The following is a 19,812-nucleotide window of genomic DNA, read 5'->3' as shown; positions in this document are numbered from 1 at the left end:
AAAAAAAAAAAAGAGAATAAACAAGTAAACACAGGCTTTCGATCCGACAGGAAAAGAAACATTAAGACAAAATGCAAATCCAACAAAACAAGGCTACATCAATGATTCCCGGCAGAGACGTGGTAAAAAAGGAAATAGAAACAAAAACACTAGCACGCAGCCACAGGCCGCTTTCGCATCACCAACTCCGATGGATCTTTTTTCCCCCGCGACGCGTTCTGGGAGGCATATTCAAACATGTAGACGGTAAATGCTTCGCGTAAATAGGCGACTTCTCCCGTGACGTCGGGGGATAACCCTCCGCATTTGCCATGTTGCATGCCACCAAGAGCCATCCAGAGTGAGCCGACGGCGGATTAGTGGCGAGGCGGCTGGAGAAAGAACAAGAATCGGTGTAGTGGTCATGTAATCAGCGAAAAATCGAAGTCTAGTATTAAATGGTTCACGCCGGAAATGAAGCAGAAGGAAATTGAAGAAAAGAAAAAGAAAAAAACAACAAAAAGCAGATAAATGCTCAAATTCGCCGTTCCGAGCCGTAGCACCATAAAAAGAGTGATGATGAGACGCAGAGAAAAAAGAAAAGGAGAAGGAAAAAAAGGGTCGCTCCACAGTTTATCGGTTGACTGTTCGAATCACGACAAGGTTTCCCCCCCCCCCGAATGAGATCTTTTGAATGCAGACGGGGTGAAAGGATTGACTAACCCTTTCAAAAAAGAAAAGTATACCCCGGTCCGTAAGATTCATTCGCGAGCAGTGTTGAAAAAGCCGACCAGATTCCACATAGAGAAGAGGAGAGCGCCCGAAAGTGGAAGCGTAATCGTATGCTATCTTTCGAGCCTCCAGAAATGAAGACACAAGAAGCTGAATGTAACATGGCCACAAAATATATGTAGAATTACAGTGTGCGAAGTCGTATCAACCTGAAAGCCCGGAAATCAGCAAAGGGACAGGCATTCTTTAGGCATTTAACAAGGTCACCTACCGCAGCATAGCGCCTTCATCAGTTTCTGGACGAAAGTTGGCTGCGGGTCATTGTTCCCCTGAGCGCCTGGAACCTGTTGACTGTTCATTGCTGGGTTCGAGGGGCTTCCCATGCGGCCTGGCAGATTCCCGTTCGAGTTCTGGAACTGCGCCTGAGTTGACGCTGTTGGTGTTGCTGTGTCCAGGCCCCCGCTCTGGCGTTTCGGTGGCATTCCTCCGGAGGCGCTTGGCCGCTCGCGCGTCTTCCCAACTCCGGGTTTCGCTGGAGATGGGGGCGGGGGCTGCGCGGCGTTTAAACGGTCTGCGGTCACACCAGGCCTCGGGCTGTTGCGGAGCTGCTGCCCGTGAAGGTCGCGGGCAGATGAATTGGGGAGCCCATTGTTGTGCAGATGTTGTTGGGACGAGTATGACTTGTACTCCCAACCTCTTCCGTTGTTCAGCTTCATCCAGTCATATTCTCCATCTTCGACTTCCCCTGCGTTCTTGAGGGCCTGCGTCAACAGATCCCTCAGGTAGTCGTAGTCCGGAGTGTCTTCGAAACCAAGATTTCGAACATAAGTCAAGTACTTGTTGAATTCTTCTAGACCTATCTGATTAGTGCTATCTATGAAGCAATAGAGCCGAGACCGGCCAGGGTTGAGACATACCAGGATACCCCTCACAGAGGTCTTTGATCGCAGTCGTCTGCTTCTTCTCGCCGATTTTTTCGTACTTTTGCTTGTTGGTGGCCGCCTTGAGTCCCTGCCACGGGAGGCCGCCTCTTAGGAAGTACAAGAACACGTGCCCAAGAGCTTCCAAATCGTCTCGTCGCGATTGTTCCCGTCCCAGGTGGGTATTAATGCTCATGTAGCGTGCTGTACCAGACAGCGATTTGCGTTCACGGTAAGGGATGTGCTGCTTGGTCTTGGGGTCTCGGTACTGCTTGGCCATTCCAAAGTCGACGACGTGGATCACATTTGCGGCCTTGGTGGTTGGGCGACCGATAAGGAAGTTGTCGGGTTTGATATCTCGGTAAATCAAGTTTTTCTCATGGATTGTTTGGACTCGGGAAAGCTATGGGGGGCGTTAGACGCAAGAAACTGCTGGATAAGACAGTAAACGCACCATCTGCTTAGCCACCATCACAACGGTCTTGACAGAGAATCGGCGGTTGCAATGGTCGAAGAGGTCTTCGAGACTGGGTCCGAGAAGGTCAATGACCAGAATGTTATGTAAACCCTCCTGGCCAAAGTAGTAGACATTGGGGATGCCAGCTGCGCAAATGTTAGAACACTTGTTTCCTCCGTGTCCGACCGTCAAAACTTACGGCATCCGACCAAGATCTTGTATGTCCGGTATTCATCGCGAAGTTGCGGTGCATCGCTCTTGCGCGGTTCCTGTTCCTGTCAGTCTGCGAACGATCCAAGCCCACCAATCCGACACGAAGATGCGACGTACAAACTTGATAGCGACCTGCTGATTGTTCAGGAGATTGGTGCCCTCGAAAATAACACCAAACGATCCCTCTCCAATCTTCTTTCCCACTCTGTAGTGGACTCCCACCACGTTAGACGATGAGGATGACATTGGAGCGAAGGTTCTCGATAAGAGAAAGACTTAAGGACTCGATCCAACGGCTCTGCGCGTACAAGACTGTTGATCGGAAATGGTCAGCAAGGGAACCGACGCGGATAGACCATAATCATAGCGAAAAGGGAAACCGGATTACGCACGAAGGACAACAGATCTCACGATAAGAACTGAACAAGACCGTCACTCTTCACAAACTCCGATCACTCATCCAGGACCAATGTGCAAGTCAAAACCGATTCAAAAAACGACGGGCGGCAAATCGAGGACTGAGAGTAGCCACCGCTAGGGGAATTGCACCGAGATTGGGGGGAACGGAGCAAGGTGTGCGAAGACCGATCGTGGGATGATGACACCCTTGGGAGGAGTTGACGGGAAGGGCGACGGACGGAGAGGCAAAGGACTGATTGGTTAGGAGCGGGCCGACAGCTGGGGTTGCTGGTAATTGACAGTTGCACGCTGAACGGGCGAGGGAGAGAAGAGGAATTGAAGACGATCCAAACCAGACTCTCGGAAAAGAAAGAAAGTATAGGCAAAAAAATAAACGGGGAAAAAAGCAACGAGTCGAAACGAGAAAAAGGGAGTCCGAAAGTACTGACCAACTGCGTGGCAGTACGATAAGCCGCACTGAGCAGCGGTTGGTGAAAGGATTGAACAGCAGAGAGGGAGGAGAGGATGAAGGGGAGGGAAAGAAGGGAAAAGGGAGGAGGAAGAGGGAGAGATGGAGATGGAGAGAGATGGAGAAGGACGAGTGGGTTTAGGTAGAGAGAAGGAGAATAATACGGGCAGTACAGGAGGAAAGGGAAAATGAGGCGGAGAGAGGGAGAGGGAGAGGGAGAGAACGGGCGATGGTTGGATGCCTGAGGAGCCGCCCGCAGAGCCTGTCACTTTTTTTTCCTTCGCCTTTTTTGCAGAAAAAGGACGAGCACCGATTCTTCTGGCCATGATCGATAGGGAGTTAAAACAACTTTTACCACCTTAGCTGGGCTCTACAGGGTACGGGCTACGTACGGTATTGGATATTACGGTATGATACGGTCAGGTAAGGAAAAGTTAACCACGACTCGACTCTCACTAGCGGCCCTTTTAGCGGTTGGGTATGGCGGGCGAACGGCCAAAGACCGCGCGCTAGACAGACCGCTGGAGAGAGCTTTTTTAGCTGTCAACAGTGTCAGAAAAGAGAAAGGGAAACGGAAATGAATATGAATCAGTATACCCATTCTTGATGTGGGTGCTGGTGTTACTATGGTGACTATCTCATCAGTGAGACAATCCTGCAGAATGTCTGGAATGCTCATTTCATCATGGGTACCGTCCATGCTCCTACATGGTTGTTTAATTAATTACAATAATGTAATTATTATTGTATGGACGTATAGCCCCCGTCATCTTTTAGATTTTTTGAATGTATTTCATCTATTTCCCAGGTAATCCATCAGGCGCATATGAAAGGCGAGTTAAGCTCTCCCCATAAATCATCCAGACCCAATGAACGGGCTCTCAACCCCTCGGCAGCGCCAATCGCCAGTCAACCGATCCCAATTGCCCCAGCTAAAAAGTCTAATGCTGCACTGCTGTCGCTGGCCAGTGGCCACTCTATTTTCTAGCTCTTATCGCCTCTTTTTTTTTTTTTTTGTTGTTTCATTTCTGTTGGTACAGAGTCAAAAACAAGTGGTTCTGACTGTGTTGGCTTTTTTGCCCCTGGCCAACTGGGGAACTGGTGTTGTCCAAAGCGTCCAATGATCTCTTGTATTATTGACTGGGTATGGTATTAGACAATACCGTGTAAATTACCCCTGGTACATCCGATCGTTCCATTCGATTTCGCTTGTGAGGGGGAGGAACCTGAACTACTACAGTACTACTGCGACCGACGTGCAGGTTTTTTTTTTTTTTTTTTTGCTGAATATTAGATAGGAATTGAGAAGCCATATGCCAATAATAAAGAGTAGTTCAAGAAAGAAGACATCATGATCGCTGCGGTTCGTCTAGTTGTCTCCAAAAGCAGGATTTGACACGTCTACGACCCACCTCAATGATGGCATTGCAGTGGCTGCTTTGTGCAGCTTCATGGGAGCTTCTTACGAGAAGCACCTAAAGTAGGTACAAAGTAATCTGCTCCGTACCTTGCCTGCTATGTAGGTACAAGACCTGCTTACACCAAATGAAACTTCGTCTTCCCACAGCCTTGAAACATCACGGTGGCATGGCGAATCTTCCACCGCCATGTATGTATCAAGCTAATGTAGACATCTCCTGATCTCACACTCCAATGAAACACCACTACGGTACATCATTGCTTCATAGCTTATCGTCAAATGTGCATGTCGCTGCTCTGTACTCCGCACCCACGTTGTATTTATAGTTTTTTTTTTATATCTGTGGACTAAGGTTATGGCTGTGTAGACCGTGGTTCCAGAATACAATACACAAGATTGATATACCCTGCCACATTCATCTTCCACTAACAGCATGGTCCGTGATAATATCATAGTTCATCGGCCGGAACATCTTCGGCTTGACTCCCAAGCTCATCCGCAATGAGGTCTTCATCTTCATCGTCATCGTCTTCATCCGCGCCCTCTCCGTCTTCGTCATCATCTTCCTCACTGCTGGAGCCACTTCCTTCGCTTTCACCGTCGCTGCCAGGGTCGTAATCCTCCTCATCCTCTTCTTCTTGGTCCTCAATCTCACGTTGCGCCTTGGCCAATTCACTCTCTTCGCCTTCAGCACCAACTTCTGCGCTGGCTGCCTCGCCTTCCTCCGTCTTCGCTCCGTTAACATTGTACTTTTTGGCGCGTCGTGCCTCTGCCAAACTGGCATCCTGTAGACCATGTGTCTTGATGTAGGTGTCAATGCCAGAAAAGTTGGCCTGGTCAATCATCGAAAACTCGAATTCTTGCGTTTCGTCACCCGTACTGGGCTGAGCCACGACATTGAGGTTGAATGTTCGCTGGAGCACAGATGTATACGAAATCGACTCGACATTCTCGAAAGCAAAGAAGATCAATGGCTTTTTAAACCCGAACAAGATTCCTGTAGAGAGCAGGAACAGATAGCCTGAAGTTAAGACCCAATTAGTATCATAAACTCAAGGTCATTAGCTGAGAAAGATTTACCTTCTTTGCTACCGCGGAAAGCCTTGACATGATAGGCCTTCTCTCCCTTGCGATGCGCCTCGGGCATGGCGCTCACAAACTCCCTCTCATCCGGACGCACAACCTTCGTCTGCGTCAGGTTGTCGTTGAATATCCGGCGAAGCATACTCTCAGCTGTCTCGCCCTCTTTATTCCCAATCTGCTGCCCAGTTCCTGAATATGCGGCCTTAGCAGGTCCGTCATTTACTGTCCACACCATAGATTCAGGCGCGGGCTCCCCACCAGGGGGCGAATTGACCCCATCGCCAAATTGAGGGATGATGCAAAAGTTGAACTGTCGCTGGTTCTTCTCGGGCACGGGAAGACATAAAACATGTCCTATTCCGAGATCGATAGTCAGTATTCAATCGAAATCGCCAGCCCTTCGCTCTAGGAACTTCCACACTTACGGATATTATCCAATGCAATCCCAAATTCAACCTCCTTTGATGTTTGATTTCTTGCGCGAAGAAAACCGCGCCCGGCGGTCATCTCGAGCGTGAGCTTTTTGCGCTGCGGCATAGCAAAAGACACATCTTGCATGTAGAATTGTAGGGACTTATTCGCCTTGAGATCGGTTGATTGCGCGACGCCCGGAGCATCTCCATTTTGTATTTTTCGTTTCTTCGCAGCAGGGCCGTCGTTGGTTGCCTCTACAGGCTGAAGGGACGTGTCGGGTTTCCTGGCCAGCAGGCTGGATGTATATCTAGCAATATCTTCAAACAGAGGTGTATATTGCGGTGTGGTTCCTATACCGGGGAAGGGTAGAAAAAAAAAAAATCAGCTTCAGAGTTGCTTTTGGTGCTTCGTCGGACTGGACTGTCAACGCACCGATCGCGTCGTAGACTCGTTTCTTGAGAGAGGGTTCGGCGGCGAACGCTTCTTCAATGGCGGGGATATTAACATTATTCACGGCCGGTGAATTTTTGTTGATCGTTGCGAACGCCATCTTGATAATCGACCACAGGCCCCCGGCGATAACAAATCGTATAAACCAAGGGGGGCTAGGGTATTTTGACACTTCGTGAACGTTGAGATGGGGATGGATGAAAGGAAACTCGGGACGGATGATGGTCTTCCCCTGGCGGCCCTCTCGACCCGGAGCGCAATCCAAACGCAATTATTGGCGATAACACCTTGCTCCCTCTGTGGTTATTAACCGGGCAAACAGTAGTTGTATGTATAAGATTAATACATAGTTTTACTCATAGACATCCTCGGTCCTACATGGGCCAAATGAACTAGACTAATTTCATATTGATCCTAATACACTCACGTCCTATGCTACAGTACAGTTGTATACATGCTTGGAAAAGAAAAAAAAAAAAAAATCGGCCACGGTCTTCATGTCAAACCCTTTGTAGAAATCAAGCAGCTGACTTGGCTTTACTTGAAGCATTCTTCTGCATGAAGCGTTCAATAAACTCCGTTGTCTTGTCGTCCATGATCAAGTTCCCGTCAGCATCGCGCTTCGCCTTCATGCGCTCCTCTTTCCTAGCCTTCATCATAGCCAGGAATTCGCCCTTAGGTGTCATCAAAGACCTGCTTTGAAGGTATTCCTTTCTGTATTCCTCCATCTTCTTCGCCTCAACCCATTCGGGGTCATGTCTTGTCCGGTACTTGGAGAACTTGTTTCGGAGTTCATCGAGAACACTGGAGGGGAATGGCGCAGATTGTAATGATGGAACCCAGGTAGGTGTCTCGACCTCCATCCGCAGTGTGTCCCACTCTTCATCCTTCTGCGTTGCGGGTTCACTGCGAGGCCAGGGAATCTCGATGTTTTCGCCGGCAATGTATCGGGTGTGTCTCGGGGTGTCTGTGCCGTATTCTCGCTCAAGAATGGGCTCTCCTCCGTAAACATGTTCGACCAAGACGTCCCGAGTGTTTCCAGTGACAGGGTCGTCGAGAGCAACTACCAGTCGAACATCGTCGATCGGAATTGGCAAGCTCAATGTGTTGAAGGGAGATTTGGAACCGTGTTGTTCGCTCAGCCAGGAAGGGAAAGAGACATCGGCCTGTAGGAATAACATATTAGAACAGGTATGCTCGTAAGAGACGAAGAACACGGGATCCGTGACCGGAGAGGCCGTACCTGGTTAAGTTCCTTCACCATGACCGTTTCATTTGAAGCTTCGACTCGGCCAACCTCATTGATTTTACCTTTGTCCCGCCCTCTGATGATACACACCCGGTCTCCGGCGGCGATGTTGATGTATTTTCGGCGGAGGTGTTCAGGAATAGATGGAGGGTTCATGGCCTGTGGACTCAAAGCTCCAAAGCTGTGTCCTTCAGGCCCAGCATCTCGCTGGGGTGCCAAGGGCCCACGAAGCCAGTCCTCGCGACGTCGTTGTCTCTCACCGCGGATGGCATCGAGTTCCATCCGGTTAAAGGCGAACCGCTGTCTCAACGAGTCCTTGACTTCCTCGCGTTGGGCATTTTTGGTTGCTCGAATCGCCTTTCGCTGGGCTTGATTCCTCGCCAATGCCGTTCTTCGAATAATCTTCTGCATTTTGACTGATGCGGTCCAACAATGGCCGGCTGTTCCACTCGATCATCGGAGGGCCATAGGAAGTTGCTTCGGCTGGAAAATTGCGGCCGCATGCGGTCACGTGACATGCAAATCGGCCACACCAGGGGAGCCAATCAGAATAGACCATTCTTAATGCTGTCGATATCCTAATCAATGCTATTTAGAATACAGCTCTGTTGATGGAGTCAAATGATATTTCCCTACAGGGTTTCCTAATTGCTAGCTTACTTCTTGTGTTGTGTTTTCTATATTGCATTCTTGTAGTTGTCAATGCAGCTTGAGGCCGATGTTTACATTCAGGTAGTGCAGTTATATGGATTCTCTGGACAAATAGTATCCATGGATCATCTAGTAATCAGGTTGGTCCGTCATTGCAGTTTAACAGGGCATACTTTGTTGGTATGATGAAATGTGGTCTCAAACCCACCTGATCTACAATTGCTTCGATCGGTTGCAAAAAGTATGGCGGCAGTGCAGGCATCAACTCGATCACTTGTATTCACCAATGCATCTTTCTGTTTCCAGATATGCGTGAGCTCCTTACTGTTCCACCGAGTCTAGACTTGATGAAATCCGAACCCCATGGGAATGAAATGAGATACACGGAGTAATGACTTTCGGTCTCCCGGATGTATATATTTGACCGAGCCAGTGACAGTGAATCACACCATGGTTCATTAAGATTATGAAATTGGTCAAAGTTACCGGTGCCTAGAAATGCCAATAGTCTAAAAGTTGGAATGCAAAATCAAGTGCTTATATGAACCATGCAACAGGATAATACTGCAGTGGATGGTTAATCCCATGTACTGGCGAGTACAGCCAGTACTGAGTCTGCAGAGACGCTGTTTCTTTCCATTTCAGAATACGCTCAAGCCAATGATGTCAGAGAGCAAAGAGCGCAAGACTGACATGTCGCAGTGTGACTGGATGCTCTGGTTCCAAAAGTGCGAGGACGCTATCAGTGTAAAGTATACCGTACTTCGTACTCCGTATAGGAGGCGGATATCAGCGGTCTTTGGCGTGATATGCATGTGCCGTCAATCAAACACCACTAAGTCTGACCCAGACCGTGGACAGTCAGATCAGAACAGAGAACGAGAAAGCTTCGGATTGTGATTTGGACGAGGCCTGCTGTTGAATCTGTACAGTATCTGTACCGTACATGGATGATCCGTTTGGATGATCTGTGGCTGTGCACCGCCCAAGGTCCACAACCCTTCTGCCTATCAGACACAGCCACACTAATACAGTGATACCACTTGTTCGGGACAGAGTAACTCCGTGATCAAATCATACCAGGGATTCTGCAAAATTGTAAACATTGGTATTTAAGCCAACCCGAATGGGAAAGGGCTGTTTCAGATCAAAATGACGTTGGCCGTTATGTTTTCCGTAATTTGCATGGCACCGCCACATATTTTTGTTGGTAAATAATAAGGAGAAAGAGGATCATATCATCAGATCATCTCCAAGAAAACAGTCGAATACATCATCTGGAGTCGAATCCAGCTGGCTTGAGGAATGATAGCCATCGATGGATGTAATGGAAACTGGCAAGTGGTGACTTGTGTACTTTTGTCTCTCCCTTCTCCTTTTACTACTGTCTCTGTTAATGGAATGCGAATCCACAGCTGCACCACAAGCTTAAAAGAACTAATAATAGCTTATCCAGAATCATAGTCGACTTAAACCCATCGCATCTCAAGCGAGAAATCAATATAGATAGTCACGAATAATATAGCCTCAGTATTTATGGGGTTGTCCCTGGGAAGAATTGAATAAAAAAGAATGAATGTCACGGCTGGAGTCCATTTTTCTGGTAACCAGAAGCTCGTGCGTCCAACCAGTCTTGCGAGACCGAAATTCAACGGAGAGTCCGATGGTCAGGGGAGCACAGACAACGAACAGAAATTGTTACAGATCATGGATGTTCATATTGACCAATCTTTTGGAGCAATCTGTTTGGATACTGAAATACCAAAAATATATATTATTAGAAGTTGCCTGGGATTCTATAAAATAGTAGAAAATACGACAGACATAAGTACATAGTCGTTGCGATCAACCGATAGACCCGAATCCACTGTCCCCTAAGGCGTTGTCCACGTAATTAGACCTGATAGACCACTGGACGCCTAAAATATACAGAGTAAATAGGAGGGGAAAAAGAATATTGAGAATTGATATTATTTTTAACAGTGAATATTATTATTGTTGACTGAAATTGACTTGCAAGTTAATATATCCTGGCAACCGAGATAATAATAAGAGTGGAGTTTTTCATCTGAAAGGGGGTCGAAAAAAAAATTGAAGAGTTAAAAAGAAAAAGAAAAAAAAGAAAAGATGTGAGCGGGACCAAATAAAATACATAGTGCCGTGTACTGAAAGTAATAAATAACCGCAGTAAGTTAGGTACGGAATACCGTGTCGTCAGGGTGGCTTCATACGAAGAACAATACTGACGGTACAAAAGAAAAGGCAGAATTTAGGGGAAAGTCAAAAGAAAGAGAAAAAAAAAATAGACAGAAGAAAGGTAGAAGGAAGTAATATTAAAAATAAAGCATTGTAAGAAATGAAAGAAAAAAATATCAGCCACACCTGTTTTTCAATTGTCGGATACATCCAGAGGTAATCCTGGTAACAATTTCGGCCTGGGAGCCTCAGACGCTCTCACGGGGGAAGAAAGCATCGCCCAGATGAATGAACGAGCCCTGCGCCAGCGCCGATAACCTCTTCCATACAAACGTCGGTCTTTCAACCCCCCATCAACCTTTCTCCATCAACCACTTCCTTGGGTCTTTCTTTTCTGCCTTCTATCCTCATCAACTGAACTCTTCTGCTGGGTTCTGTTTTTCTCTTTCTCTCTCTCTGTGAAATCCTTTTGTCCGCGCCGTTGCGACTACTCCCTGCACCGTATGTGATAACCCTTTTTCCCCCGGGCGCCTGACCTGTCCCTTTCTCTGCATTCTCCCTCGCCGCCATCCATCATCAACTACCGCAGCAGCTTTCCATTTCTTCTCTTCCTCTCTACCCACTATTTATCTGTCGCCTATCTGAGTTACGCAGGTCTCTTGTTATTTGTTATTTGCTGACTCTCGTTTCCTCATTTCAAGATGGCCGAGATCCGCCGCAAGCTTGTCATCGTGGGCGATGGTGCCTGTGGTAAAACTTGTCTTTTGATGTAAGTATTTCTCTTCATTTATACCCATATCAAATGGCCATAAACGGCCTTGATATCAAGAGTTTCAACAGTAGACTGACTGGGAATTCTTTTGCAGTGTTTTCTCCAAGGGCACCTTCCCTGAGGTTAGTTCCCTTCATCATCATCTCCATCATCTTCATCGTCGTCAGCCTTCCAACAACGGTCTTTTTCCATCCGCACCCTGATAATTCAATCTTCCTCGGATGATTTGAATCTACAAGCCCATATACATCTGCCATATCTGTCTGTGTCATGTTATATTGACCCCAATCTTTCAGGTCTACGTCCCCACCGTCTTCGAGAACTACGTCGCCGATGTTGAGGTCGATGGCAAGCACGTCGAGCTCGCTCTTTGGGATACTGCTGGTCAGGAAGATTACGACCGTCTCCGTCCTCTTTCATACCCCGACTCTCACGTCATCTTGATCTGTTTCGCGGTTGACTCGCCAGACTCCCTCGACAACGTCCAGGAGAAGGTGGGTTCCTGCATCATTGCTTCCAAGAGGAGAAGAAAACGCTGGAGATAAACGGTGATTTCTAATGTTGAAACATGATGCTAACGACGTATACAGTGGATCTCTGAGGTTCTCCACTTCTGCCAGGGACTTCCCATCATCCTTGTTGGCTGCAAGAAGGATCTCCGTCACGACCCCAAGACCAACGAGGAGCTGCAAAAGACCTCCCAGAAGCCCGTTGCCTCCGAGCAGGTATGTCTACACCAATTCCCAGTTCGATTATTGTGCTTGCCACTGACTCGTGTGTTCTCCAGGGCGAGGAAGTCCGCAAGAAGATCGGTGCCTACAAGTACCTCGAATGCTCTGCACGAACCAACGAGGGTGTTCGCGAAGTCTTTGAGTCTGCCACTCGCGCCGCCCTTCTGACCAAGAGCCAAAAGAAGAAGCCCAAGTGCTCTATCCTGTAAACTAGTTTTTGTCTCCTTCGCAAGGTCTTTTTAAGCGGAGATTATATCAACGGATAAGCGTCTCGAATATTTGGTTGTTTCTTTTCTTTTCTCTTTTACTACTCAGAAGGGGTCTTCCTTTGGCGTGTCATATGTGCCTGGATGCGAGTGGATAATGTTCAATTACGGGCACATGAGCTTTATGGGATTATCTGGCTATGCAGTTGGTCGACTTTCTTATTTTGCAGGATTTGTCTAGGGAGGCGTTATCTTCAATAACCGTGTGGGTTTTCTTTTCCAGCTCTCCATAGGGCCTACCGGGTGATTCGATTACTATGGCAAAATACCCTCCCTGGCTGGCAGAGAAGGGCCATCACTACTCGAACAGAGCAGACCGGGAATGAGCAACTGAGGATGGCGTTTTCTCGCGTGTGTCCCGTCAATTTTTCTCGGAGGGTTTGATCAAGAAGGTCGGGAGCTTCGTGATATGATAGATGATTCCTATCACATCAGGTGTCTCCAGCAAAGAGTTCTTTTTTCTTTTTCTTTTCGGTTGAGAGAATGCATGGAATTATCTTCTATTCTTGGGTCTTTCTTTCAAGGTCAGCCCTGGTTCACTGTCAATGAGGCCATCTCGAGTTCGGCGAGATCTACAGCCATCCCAGGGTCATCCATTAAATTCTCATCTAGTTTTTTGTATTGCCTGCCTGTGTTCCATCACCACTTCCCCAGTTCTTTGTTTCTCTGACTATGATCTATCTGCATTTATTATTGTTTCCCATACTCCCAGACAAGTTATCATGTTACTGAACACATACACATCCCATGACTTAGTTAATTCCAGTTGAAGAAATGCATACAAATAATTTCCCGTTCGTTTTTGTCAGTGAAAGACCCATCACCATGCAGCTTCGTAGCTTCATCGACGTCGAAGTCAATAGCCCCGATGCATATCAATAATCGTATTGGAAGATAGGGACTGCACGAATGCTTGACGTGTATGCAAATTAGCAGGCAACGATGGAACTAGATCAGTCAACAAATATAAATACATCAGGGGGCGAGCAATAAAAAGTGGAACTCGATTAAAATCCAAAGTGGCGGATCATTTCCCTGGCGTGTTTATTCATAGTAACAATAGAACACAATAAATAAATGATAAGAAGCTATACGAATTAGAATAAAAAGATTTAGTAGATGCCCTCTTAAGGAATTCTGTCTAGAGGTCGAGCTTGGATTGTAGCAACCGAGTTTCGTTTATCTTATCCCTGTATTAGAGGTAACTATTATAAGCAACTTTATCTAATAAATAAAACTCGGGCTTTACTGATTCAAACGCAATAAGCCCTCGATATACCGCCGAGCATCGAGACCCAGTCCTTCAACCAGCTTCCCTGGTCCCATGTCAGCGCGAGACGCCTGCAGTCTGGGGGAAGCGCCGCCAAGATCTCGCAGGAACCTCGCACCGCTGCCGTTACGTGAATGACTGGCTGCAGGGACATGGTCGCTGGCTCTTCGTATTACAAACGCTTCCTGCGGTGCAGGGCTATTCATGTCGGTGGGGACCTCGTCGTCGGTGATGTCTTTATCGGTGGTGGGGGGTTCGGAGAGACGAACCCAGACCACCCACCAGCCGCGGTTAGTTTTGCACGTTCGTTCGAGTTCCAGAGGCCGGGATCTGGTTTCAGCGTAGGTGCTGAGGAGTCGGTGGTGGATGTTGAGACTTTCGACTCGTGACCAGGGTGGTGGTGCGTTGGGGTCTCCGGCATTGGCGGCTGGGTCTGGGATATTCGGGATCGAGGATCGGATTGTGAGGTTTGATGGATCGTAGACAAGGTCGTAGACTGGTTGGTTCTTGATTGAGAATCGCTTGTTGGAGTCAAAGGTGTTCTCTGACATTGATATCCGTTGTGCTGCATTTGCGGGCGACGTGGAGTTTGAAAGCGATTTCTGGAGGGGGGCTAATTGATGTTGGATGTCATTGTAGAGCGAAGGTTCAGCCAGCGATGGCGTTTCTGTATCAAAAAGGAAAGTGAATATGAACGGTTGGTGCTGTTGTCCCGTGTTAGCTTCCATGGTCTGGCCAGACTCTGCGAAGCACATACCACATAAACTACCGCCTGTAGCTTCTTTGAACCTGAATCATGAGTCAGTCATCGCTACTATTGATCCTGGGGGACCGTGGCGCCAAACCAGTTGTGTTTTCATCTGAAGGGACCACGCGGACATGCAAGGTCCGCTGCACTATTCCATCGCTCGGGCTGCTCTGGGGATCTTTTACTGTGCTGTTGTCCCTCGTGGAATGATCTTTCGGCTTTCCCTGATCGTTGCGTAAACCGATGATGAACTTTCCCGTGTTGTGGATTTTGGGCTTAATGTCCTCTTTAGTGTCTTGGGTCTGAGATGCGTCCCCTTCATTGGGTTGCTTTGTATCGGTAGAAGAGGTATATTGTTGGGAAACACTGGGTGCGCCCTCTTCCTTCAATGCCGCAACGCGCGGATGCGGACTAGGGGTTCCCGACGACAGACTCCAAGACGAACCATAGCCCAGAGTAAGATACTTCATAAATGTCTCAGTCCCAAAGCCAGACCAGTCACTGCCACGCTCACTTGGTGCAGGTGAGCTTTCGCCGCTCGTTTGAGCGCTATCTTTTCCATCTATGATTTGGGGAGGCTGCGATGTCCCCATCACGAGTGGGCGAGGTATCCCGGGGGAGAAATTGCGATCAGGGGTTGGTACCTGAGAATCACTGGCAGGCCTGGATGAGGTGTTGGCGTCTTTGGAAGACAGTCTTCCTCGCTGTCTTTTCTTCCGTTGTCTTTGACGTCGGGGCGATTTTGGGTCTCTACTGACTCCATATGCATCATCGCCATTCCTGTAGATCCACTCCATCCACTGGGAGACACGGACCAGAGATGATCTTTCTATGGCACCCACACCTGAGAATATGACACCATCCGAAGGCCGAGGAAAACCATCTGACCCAAGCCACAGGAGCTCATCATCCTCCGTCTTATTTGGATCTTCAATGTTCGTAGCTGGGTCGCCAAACCTCGAGACAACCAGGTCCACAAGACCCTCCGTTCTGAACACAAAGTCCTCTAGCACTTCTCTTTCACCACTTCCCCATTCTTCTTCCCCAACGCCAATCCCAAGCTCACCCCCGGCAGAAAGTTTGATGCCGTTGTACATGTCAACAGCGGGGTTCCCGCTTAAGAGGACCTCCCAGCTCCACGCAAATCTCTCCCAGAAACGCTCAAGAAGACCGCAGAATGTGAGCCTGCCAACGCGCTGATAAAATTCCTCAAGCGTAAAGTCATGGTGAAGCAGGAATATGGAATAGGCGCGACGAAGTTGCTGGATCAAGAGGTGCGGGGGGCACATTTCCCTAGAAGAATACTGGAAAGAAGGAGTATCTGCAACATCGCGCTGCGCTGAAGATCCACCAGTAGATTCAGCTGGAAGCCGCGTGAGGTCAATGGACTGTCGCGATCTCATCAGTATCCCAAGCTAGACAATTGATCGCAAGCAACACACACAGCTAAAATCCACCAATTTTTCTCTAGCTCATGAAGAATAACCCGCGACCGATCTGTTTCCACATAATCAACTGCCTTTCCACCTGAGAAATTTCTAGCAGTACTAGTTCAGTACATGATTGTTGCAAGACTCTGACGTAGCGATGCCCACCTAGCAAAGTTCACCATACCCTGCGCCAGTCCGATCTGGCGCAATCGCCTGTTCCACTCATCCTTGTATTCATCGTCATCATTTTCTGCAGCAGAGCCTTCGATCCGTCGCAATCGATTGGACCTGGAAGTATAGAACACGACTTGGTCGTTGAGCGTTTCGTCGGTCGGACCGAGGAGAGGGTTATAGATCGCGAGGAAGGAAAGTTGCGCTGGAACTACCGAAGCAAAGTCGCTCTCTGGCATCGCATCGTCAAGATGTGCCTAGTTCACCGTAGAGCGGCACAATAGTCGAGAATGATGACCTTCTTCGTCGACCAGCCTGGTATCTGCTGATGTGACATCGGTGACATCACGTGCTTTATCGATAGATCGGCGGCCGACAAAGCTCCCCAGAGCTTCGAGAGTCCCACGAGGCTGGATGTCGAGAGCACAACAGCCAAAACCATGTTTTTCACTGGAGGAATTGGAGTATTCTGTGTTTACAGAAGAGCGCAGACTTGTCCTAGTTTGAAGCTACGGTTTCTGTCGACAAAGGCACACGAGCCACTCCGGATATTGTTCTGCGGCTCCGATGAGTTCAGCATAGCTTCTTTGAGAGCTCTCCATGAGGAACATTTAAAACAACCGGATCGAATCTCTTCCATTGATGTCGTTTGCAGACCAGGAAAAAGGGTTGGAAGAGGACTGAAGAAAATCCGCGAGGGTAATTCCATCACTACTGTTTAATATAAGTTGTGATCTAATGTGTCGTTCTTTAATAGTTCCGATTAAAGCAGCCGCATCGAAGCTGTCTCTTCCAATTCATGAGATCGACACTTTTAAGGGCTGGACGGTAATATATCATACACGGACCAGTTGATATTTTACTGACAGTGCTAGCCACCTATGCTTTCTGGAGGCCCTATCAATCTAATAGTGGCCGTTTCTTTTGGGCTGTTCGTACCTCCTCGAATTCTCAACGGTGCCAAATACGGAGGATTAAATGTTCACCCCTCGTTGCTTCCAGAGTACGTATAGAAGCTGAATTGGATAAGCGTGAGACCTTTTTTGACAGATGTTATTCAGTTTCCGTGGTCCCGCACCGCTACACCATACCCTCCTAGCCGGTAGAACCAGGACCGGCATCTCGTTGCAGACTCTACATTTGAAGCACTTTGATCATGGTGTCATCCTTAAGCAGACACCATCTCCTGGATTTGAAATACCAAATCCCAACTCGTGTACAGTCCCAGAACTCTTAAATACTGTTGCGCCGAGGGGAGCACAGATACTTGTCGAAGGTATCAGGGATGGGCTTTTTGTTCCACCTCTCAAGGATGCAGGCTGGAGGGCCTCTGAAGGACAGGAGGGCCTGGTTCATGCAGCCAAGATTACGCCAGAGGACCGACATATCAACTGGGCAAACTGGACTTGGGCGGAGATAAACAGGCGAAACCGTGTCTTGGGCCCGCTGTGGACCAAGGCCCTTGTGTCCACTGAATCTCCAAACGGGTCTACCTTTCAACACAAGAGAGTGATCATCACAGAAATGGAGGAAGTCACTCCGCCCGCGGGCTGTGATGCATTCTCTCTTGTTCCTGGCTTGCCATTTGTGAATGGCGTTCGTCCATTTGAACCTCGACAAGAAAAGGGGCTTTATGTATTCACGCAAGATGGGAAATTGATACGCATACACCAGATGAAGGTGGAAGGAGAACAAAATACAGATGGGCTTCGAGCGGCCCTCAAAGCACGGATGATCGGCGATCGAGTATTTCACTCAAATGCTGGCGATTATACCCCTTCCTACAACCCTCTTCAATGACGGCAACAAATGGAGTCTGTAATATATGTACTTTTACTAACAAAATGATACCAGCCGCAAGCAGTTTTCAATATAAATCGTGTTAAATGTACTGAGCACCACGGCAGTAATCAAGAGCATCTGCCACAGATAAAACACAATCAATCGACGTTTACCTAATTGCAAAACCGGAATCTTTGAAAAATCAGTCCTGTAGTATACCAGATTTTTTTTAATTTTTTTTTCCCGAAAGCGCTTACCGATTTGTATCGACTGGCCTGTCATGGACGAGTTTTTGGCCAGCATTACATATGCATTAGCTGTGTCCTCCACCTCGGGCTGATGGCCATTTGGTCAGCATATAAATGGATGACTTGAGGGAAAGAGCTTACCACTTTGTTGAGAACGGCCATATCCTTGTAGAGCTGGACTTTTTCGGCGGGAAACCGTTGGCCCTGTTGTGATATTAGCCTTGCTACTAGCTTCGCTTTTTCACCCGGACGACAAGCTTGATATGACGCGCTTGAGGTAACGACTTACCCATTCAGTGAGCAGGAGACCTGGCAGGACAGCATTGACACGAACTTTGTTGCCCTGTGTTTGCGCGAGACACTTCATGAGATGCAGTCCTGTTTTGCTATTAGAAGGCTATATTTGCTATTGAATCTCGGGGACTTTACCTGCAGCCTTTGTCACGGAATATGGCATGCTACTCCCCGACGGTGTAACTGCCTGGTGCAGAGAGTGAGCTTTTGAGTCACCCATTTACCTTTGATTCGTTTCACTTACCGCTGTGGACGAAGTAAGAAGGAAAACACCACCTTCGGGGTTTGCGTTAAACGTCGGCAAGGCTTCTTTGAAAAGATGCAAGTTGCTCTTGACGTTGACGGACCAACACTGTTATCGAATGTGAGACAACCACTACATACAAGAGCCTGGGAGTGGTTGGCCTCCTCACCTTGTCCCAATCCTCTTCGTTCGTTGCATTCAAGTCGGCGAATAGAGTCATTCTGGTCCAACCCTTGCCTAGATGTCAGTAACTGACAGCTAGAATTCTGGCATCTGACCTACCGCGTTCGAAACTAGAATATCTAGGCCACCCAATTGCTCGATTGCAGCCTTAACTGTGTTGGTACAGTCGCTTTGGAGACCTGCGTCCTAAATCATACATAGTCATGAATGAGCGTGATACACGTATTGAAGGCATTGGGTATTCAAAGTCATAAATGCCACAAAACATATCTAGAAAGCGAAAAGAAGAGGGACATACACCCTGAATGATGGCTGTCTTCACATTATATTGGGCCTGGATTTCAGATGCGACCTTCTCGGCTGCTTCTTTATTCGAGACATAATTGATGGCGACATTGCAACCCTCAGATGCGAATTTCTGGGCTACGAGAGCTCCCAGTCCTCTATCGTTCCATATTAGTATCCAATAAACCGGATATTCAAGATGAAGACCAATTTCGTCAAGGAAAGCCAGACTTACCGGGAACCCGCCGTGATAAGGGCATTTCGACCTTGCAAAGAGTATGACATAATGACTGACGAGCGTATATATTTAGCGTCCTTTAGAATGTTGCGATCAGCCGAAGAGCAATTGTCTTTGATCAAGGGCAATATTATCACTCACATTCAAAAAAAAAAAAGCTGTTAGATGCTGGCGAAGCACTGAGAGAATTACGAATCAGTCAAGCGGGGTAAGAGAGCCGATGCATGCATGTACAGAGTGTCAATCAGTCCATCACTCGGAATTATTCCGGTATCTCGGTAGGAAACGATTTGCATGTGCAATGATACGATCAGGTGGGAGGTGATTGTCAAGCTGATCTACAGAGTACATATGAGAGGTACAGCGAATAGAGTGAGGGGTTGATCACATCCCAGGAACCAGCCAAACAGCGAATAGTCTTGGTGTTGACTGTCAAGATATCGGAATCATCTCGCAAAGTACCTTTCGGTATTTTAATTGTTCAATATTTTACAAGTCTTTGAAATATATTATCGACA

The 19,812-nt window shown here is 47.7% G+C and overlaps 8 protein-coding genes across 8 annotated transcripts; 2 read left to right on the top strand and 6 right to left on the bottom strand.

The window, feature by feature from the left end:
• Window positions 1-332: 332 nt before the first annotated feature.
• ASPWEDRAFT_419461 (uncharacterized protein) lies at window positions 333-859 on the bottom strand. The gene is made up of 2 exons (XM_040835685.1): window positions 703-859; window positions 333-623 (listed from the first exon to the last, which is right to left on the bottom strand). Exons 1-2 carry the CDS (start codon window positions 742-744, stop codon window positions 402-404), a joined length of 264 nt encoding a protein of 87 aa, XP_040690400.1. The 5' UTR covers window positions 745-859; the 3' UTR covers window positions 333-401.
• Window positions 860-2,761, bottom strand: ASPWEDRAFT_419490 (casein kinase I). Its single transcript, XM_040835686.1, has 6 exons — window positions 2,694-2,761; window positions 2,419-2,613; window positions 2,288-2,357; window positions 2,086-2,234; window positions 1,629-2,034; window positions 860-1,567 (listed from the first exon to the last, which is right to left on the bottom strand). Exons 2-6 carry the CDS (start codon window positions 2,545-2,547, stop codon window positions 975-977), a joined length of 1,347 nt encoding a protein of 448 aa, XP_040690399.1. The 5' UTR covers window positions 2,548-2,613; window positions 2,694-2,761; the 3' UTR covers window positions 860-974.
• A 1,973-nt stretch (window positions 2,762-4,734) lies between these two features.
• On the bottom strand, window positions 4,735-6,768 carry rtt106 (putative negative regulator of DNA transposition (Rtt106)). Its single transcript, XM_040834867.1, has 4 exons — window positions 6,519-6,768; window positions 6,098-6,436; window positions 5,670-6,026; window positions 4,735-5,610 (listed from the first exon to the last, which is right to left on the bottom strand). Exons 1-4 carry the CDS (start codon window positions 6,634-6,636, stop codon window positions 5,039-5,041), a joined length of 1,386 nt encoding a protein of 461 aa, XP_040690398.1. The 5' UTR covers window positions 6,637-6,768; the 3' UTR covers window positions 4,735-5,038.
• Window positions 6,769-6,998: 230 nt separating this feature from the next.
• Window positions 6,999-8,234, bottom strand: ASPWEDRAFT_38337 (mitochondrial 54S ribosomal protein uL24m). Its single transcript, XM_040834866.1, has 2 exons — window positions 7,780-8,234; window positions 6,999-7,702 (listed from the first exon to the last, which is right to left on the bottom strand). Exons 1-2 carry the CDS (start codon window positions 8,194-8,196, stop codon window positions 7,055-7,057), a joined length of 1,065 nt encoding a protein of 354 aa, XP_040690397.1. The 5' UTR covers window positions 8,197-8,234; the 3' UTR covers window positions 6,999-7,054.
• A 3,099-nt stretch (window positions 8,235-11,333) lies between these two features.
• On the top strand, window positions 11,334-12,344 carry rho1 (Rho family GTPase RHO1; the record flags this gene model as incomplete). Its single annotated transcript, XM_040827898.1, has 5 exons — window positions 11,334-11,401; window positions 11,499-11,526; window positions 11,701-11,898; window positions 11,995-12,129; window positions 12,192-12,344. The coding sequence occupies 5 exons, from the start codon at window positions 11,334-11,336 to the stop codon at window positions 12,342-12,344; spliced, it is 582 nt and encodes a 193-aa protein (XP_040690396.1).
• A 1,181-nt stretch (window positions 12,345-13,525) lies between these two features.
• On the bottom strand, window positions 13,526-16,329 carry ASPWEDRAFT_38331 (uncharacterized protein). Its single transcript, XM_040834865.1, has 5 exons — window positions 16,015-16,329; window positions 15,864-15,957; window positions 14,517-15,807; window positions 14,429-14,460; window positions 13,526-14,375 (listed from the first exon to the last, which is right to left on the bottom strand). The coding sequence occupies exons 1-5, from the start codon at window positions 16,257-16,259 to the stop codon at window positions 13,647-13,649; spliced, it is 2,391 nt and encodes a 796-aa protein (XP_040690395.1). The 5' UTR covers window positions 16,260-16,329; the 3' UTR covers window positions 13,526-13,646.
• Window positions 16,330-16,460: 131 nt separating this feature from the next.
• Window positions 16,461-17,820, top strand: ASPWEDRAFT_170229 (methionyl-tRNA formyltransferase; the record flags this gene model as incomplete). The annotated part of the gene is made up of 4 exons (XM_040830581.1): window positions 16,461-16,719; window positions 16,778-16,848; window positions 16,896-17,023; window positions 17,082-17,820. 4 exons carry the CDS (start codon window positions 16,461-16,463, stop codon window positions 17,818-17,820), a joined length of 1,197 nt encoding a protein of 398 aa, XP_040690394.1.
• Window positions 17,821-17,895: 75 nt separating this feature from the next.
• On the bottom strand, window positions 17,896-19,628 carry ASPWEDRAFT_418839 (SDR family NAD(P)-dependent oxidoreductase). Its single transcript, XM_040835673.1, has 11 exons — window positions 19,436-19,628; window positions 19,292-19,371; window positions 19,070-19,214; window positions 18,871-18,957; window positions 18,758-18,820; window positions 18,589-18,696; window positions 18,480-18,531; window positions 18,340-18,428; window positions 18,192-18,254; window positions 18,060-18,138; window positions 17,896-17,994 (listed from the first exon to the last, which is right to left on the bottom strand). Exons 2-11 carry the CDS (start codon window positions 19,339-19,341, stop codon window positions 17,972-17,974), a joined length of 759 nt encoding a protein of 252 aa, XP_040690393.1. The 5' UTR covers window positions 19,342-19,371; window positions 19,436-19,628; the 3' UTR covers window positions 17,896-17,971.
• Between the last annotated feature and the right edge of the window lie 184 nt (window positions 19,629-19,812).

Source organism: Aspergillus wentii (assembly GCF_001890725.1).
Source record: "Aspergillus wentii DTO 134E9 unplaced genomic scaffold ASPWEscaffold_3, whole genome shotgun sequence".
Taxonomy (NCBI): domain Eukaryota; kingdom Fungi; phylum Ascomycota; class Eurotiomycetes; order Eurotiales; family Aspergillaceae; genus Aspergillus; species Aspergillus wentii.
Note: the sequence above shows the minus strand (reverse complement) of the source record. Positions and strands in the feature narration are given on the sequence as shown.

Bases quoted from the DNA above. Each gene is read 5' to 3' on its own strand.
- ASPWEDRAFT_419461 (XM_040835685.1), bottom strand. From the start codon at position 744: ATGAATCTTACGGACCGGGGTATACTTTTCTTTTTTGAAAGG. The intron at 624-702 runs GTTAGTCAATCC...TGATTCGAACAG, and splicing joins TACTTTTCTTTTTTGAAAGG to TCAACCGATAAACTGTGGAG.
- ASPWEDRAFT_419490 (XM_040835686.1), bottom strand. From the start codon at position 2,547: ATGTCATCCTCATCGTCTAACGTGGTGGGAGTCCACTACAGAGTGGGA. The intron at 2,035-2,085 runs GTGCGTTTACTG...CGCCCCCCATAG, and splicing joins TGATGGTGGCTAAGCAGATG to CTTTCCCGAGTCCAAACAAT. The intron at 1,568-1,628 runs GTATGTCTCAAC...CTAATCAGATAG, and splicing joins CCTCTGTGAGGGGTATCCTG to GTCTAGAAGAATTCAACAAG.
- rtt106 (XM_040834867.1), bottom strand. From the start codon at position 6,636: ATGGCGTTCGCAACGATCAACAAAAATTCACCGGCCGTGAATAATGTT. The intron at 6,437-6,518 runs GTGCGTTGACAG...TCCCCGGTATAG, and splicing joins ACGAGTCTACGACGCGATCG to GAACCACACCGCAATATACA. The intron at 6,027-6,097 runs GTAAGTGTGGAA...ATCTCGGAATAG, and splicing joins GATTGCATTGGATAATATCC to GACATGTTTTATGTCTTCCC.
- ASPWEDRAFT_38337 (XM_040834866.1), bottom strand. From the start codon at position 8,196: ATGCAGAAGATTATTCGAAGAACGGCATTGGCGAGGAATCAAGCCCAG. The intron at 7,703-7,779 runs GTACGGCCTCTC...TTATTCCTACAG, and splicing joins TGGTGAAGGAACTTAACCAG to GCCGATGTCTCTTTCCCTTC.
- ASPWEDRAFT_38331 (XM_040834865.1), bottom strand. From the start codon at position 16,259: ATGCCAGAGAGCGACTTTGCTTCGGTAGTTCCAGCGCAACTTTCCTTC. The intron at 15,808-15,863 runs GTGTGTGTTGCT...AGATCGCGACAG, and splicing joins AAAATTGGTGGATTTTAGCT to TCCATTGACCTCACGCGGCT. The intron at 14,461-14,516 runs GTTTGGCGCCAC...CTCATGATTCAG, and splicing joins TTCAGATGAAAACACAACTG to GTTCAAAGAAGCTACAGGCG.
- ASPWEDRAFT_418839 (XM_040835673.1), bottom strand. From the start codon at position 19,341: ATGTCATACTCTTTGCAAGGTCGAAATGCCCTTATCACGGCGGGTTCC. The intron at 18,255-18,339 runs GTAAGTCGTTAC...ATATCACAACAG, and splicing joins GTCTCCTGCTCACTGAATGG to GGCCAACGGTTTCCCGCCGA. The intron at 17,995-18,059 runs GTAAGCGCTTTC...GATTTTTCAAAG, and splicing joins AGGCCAGTCGATACAAATCG to ATTCCGGTTTTGCAATTAGG.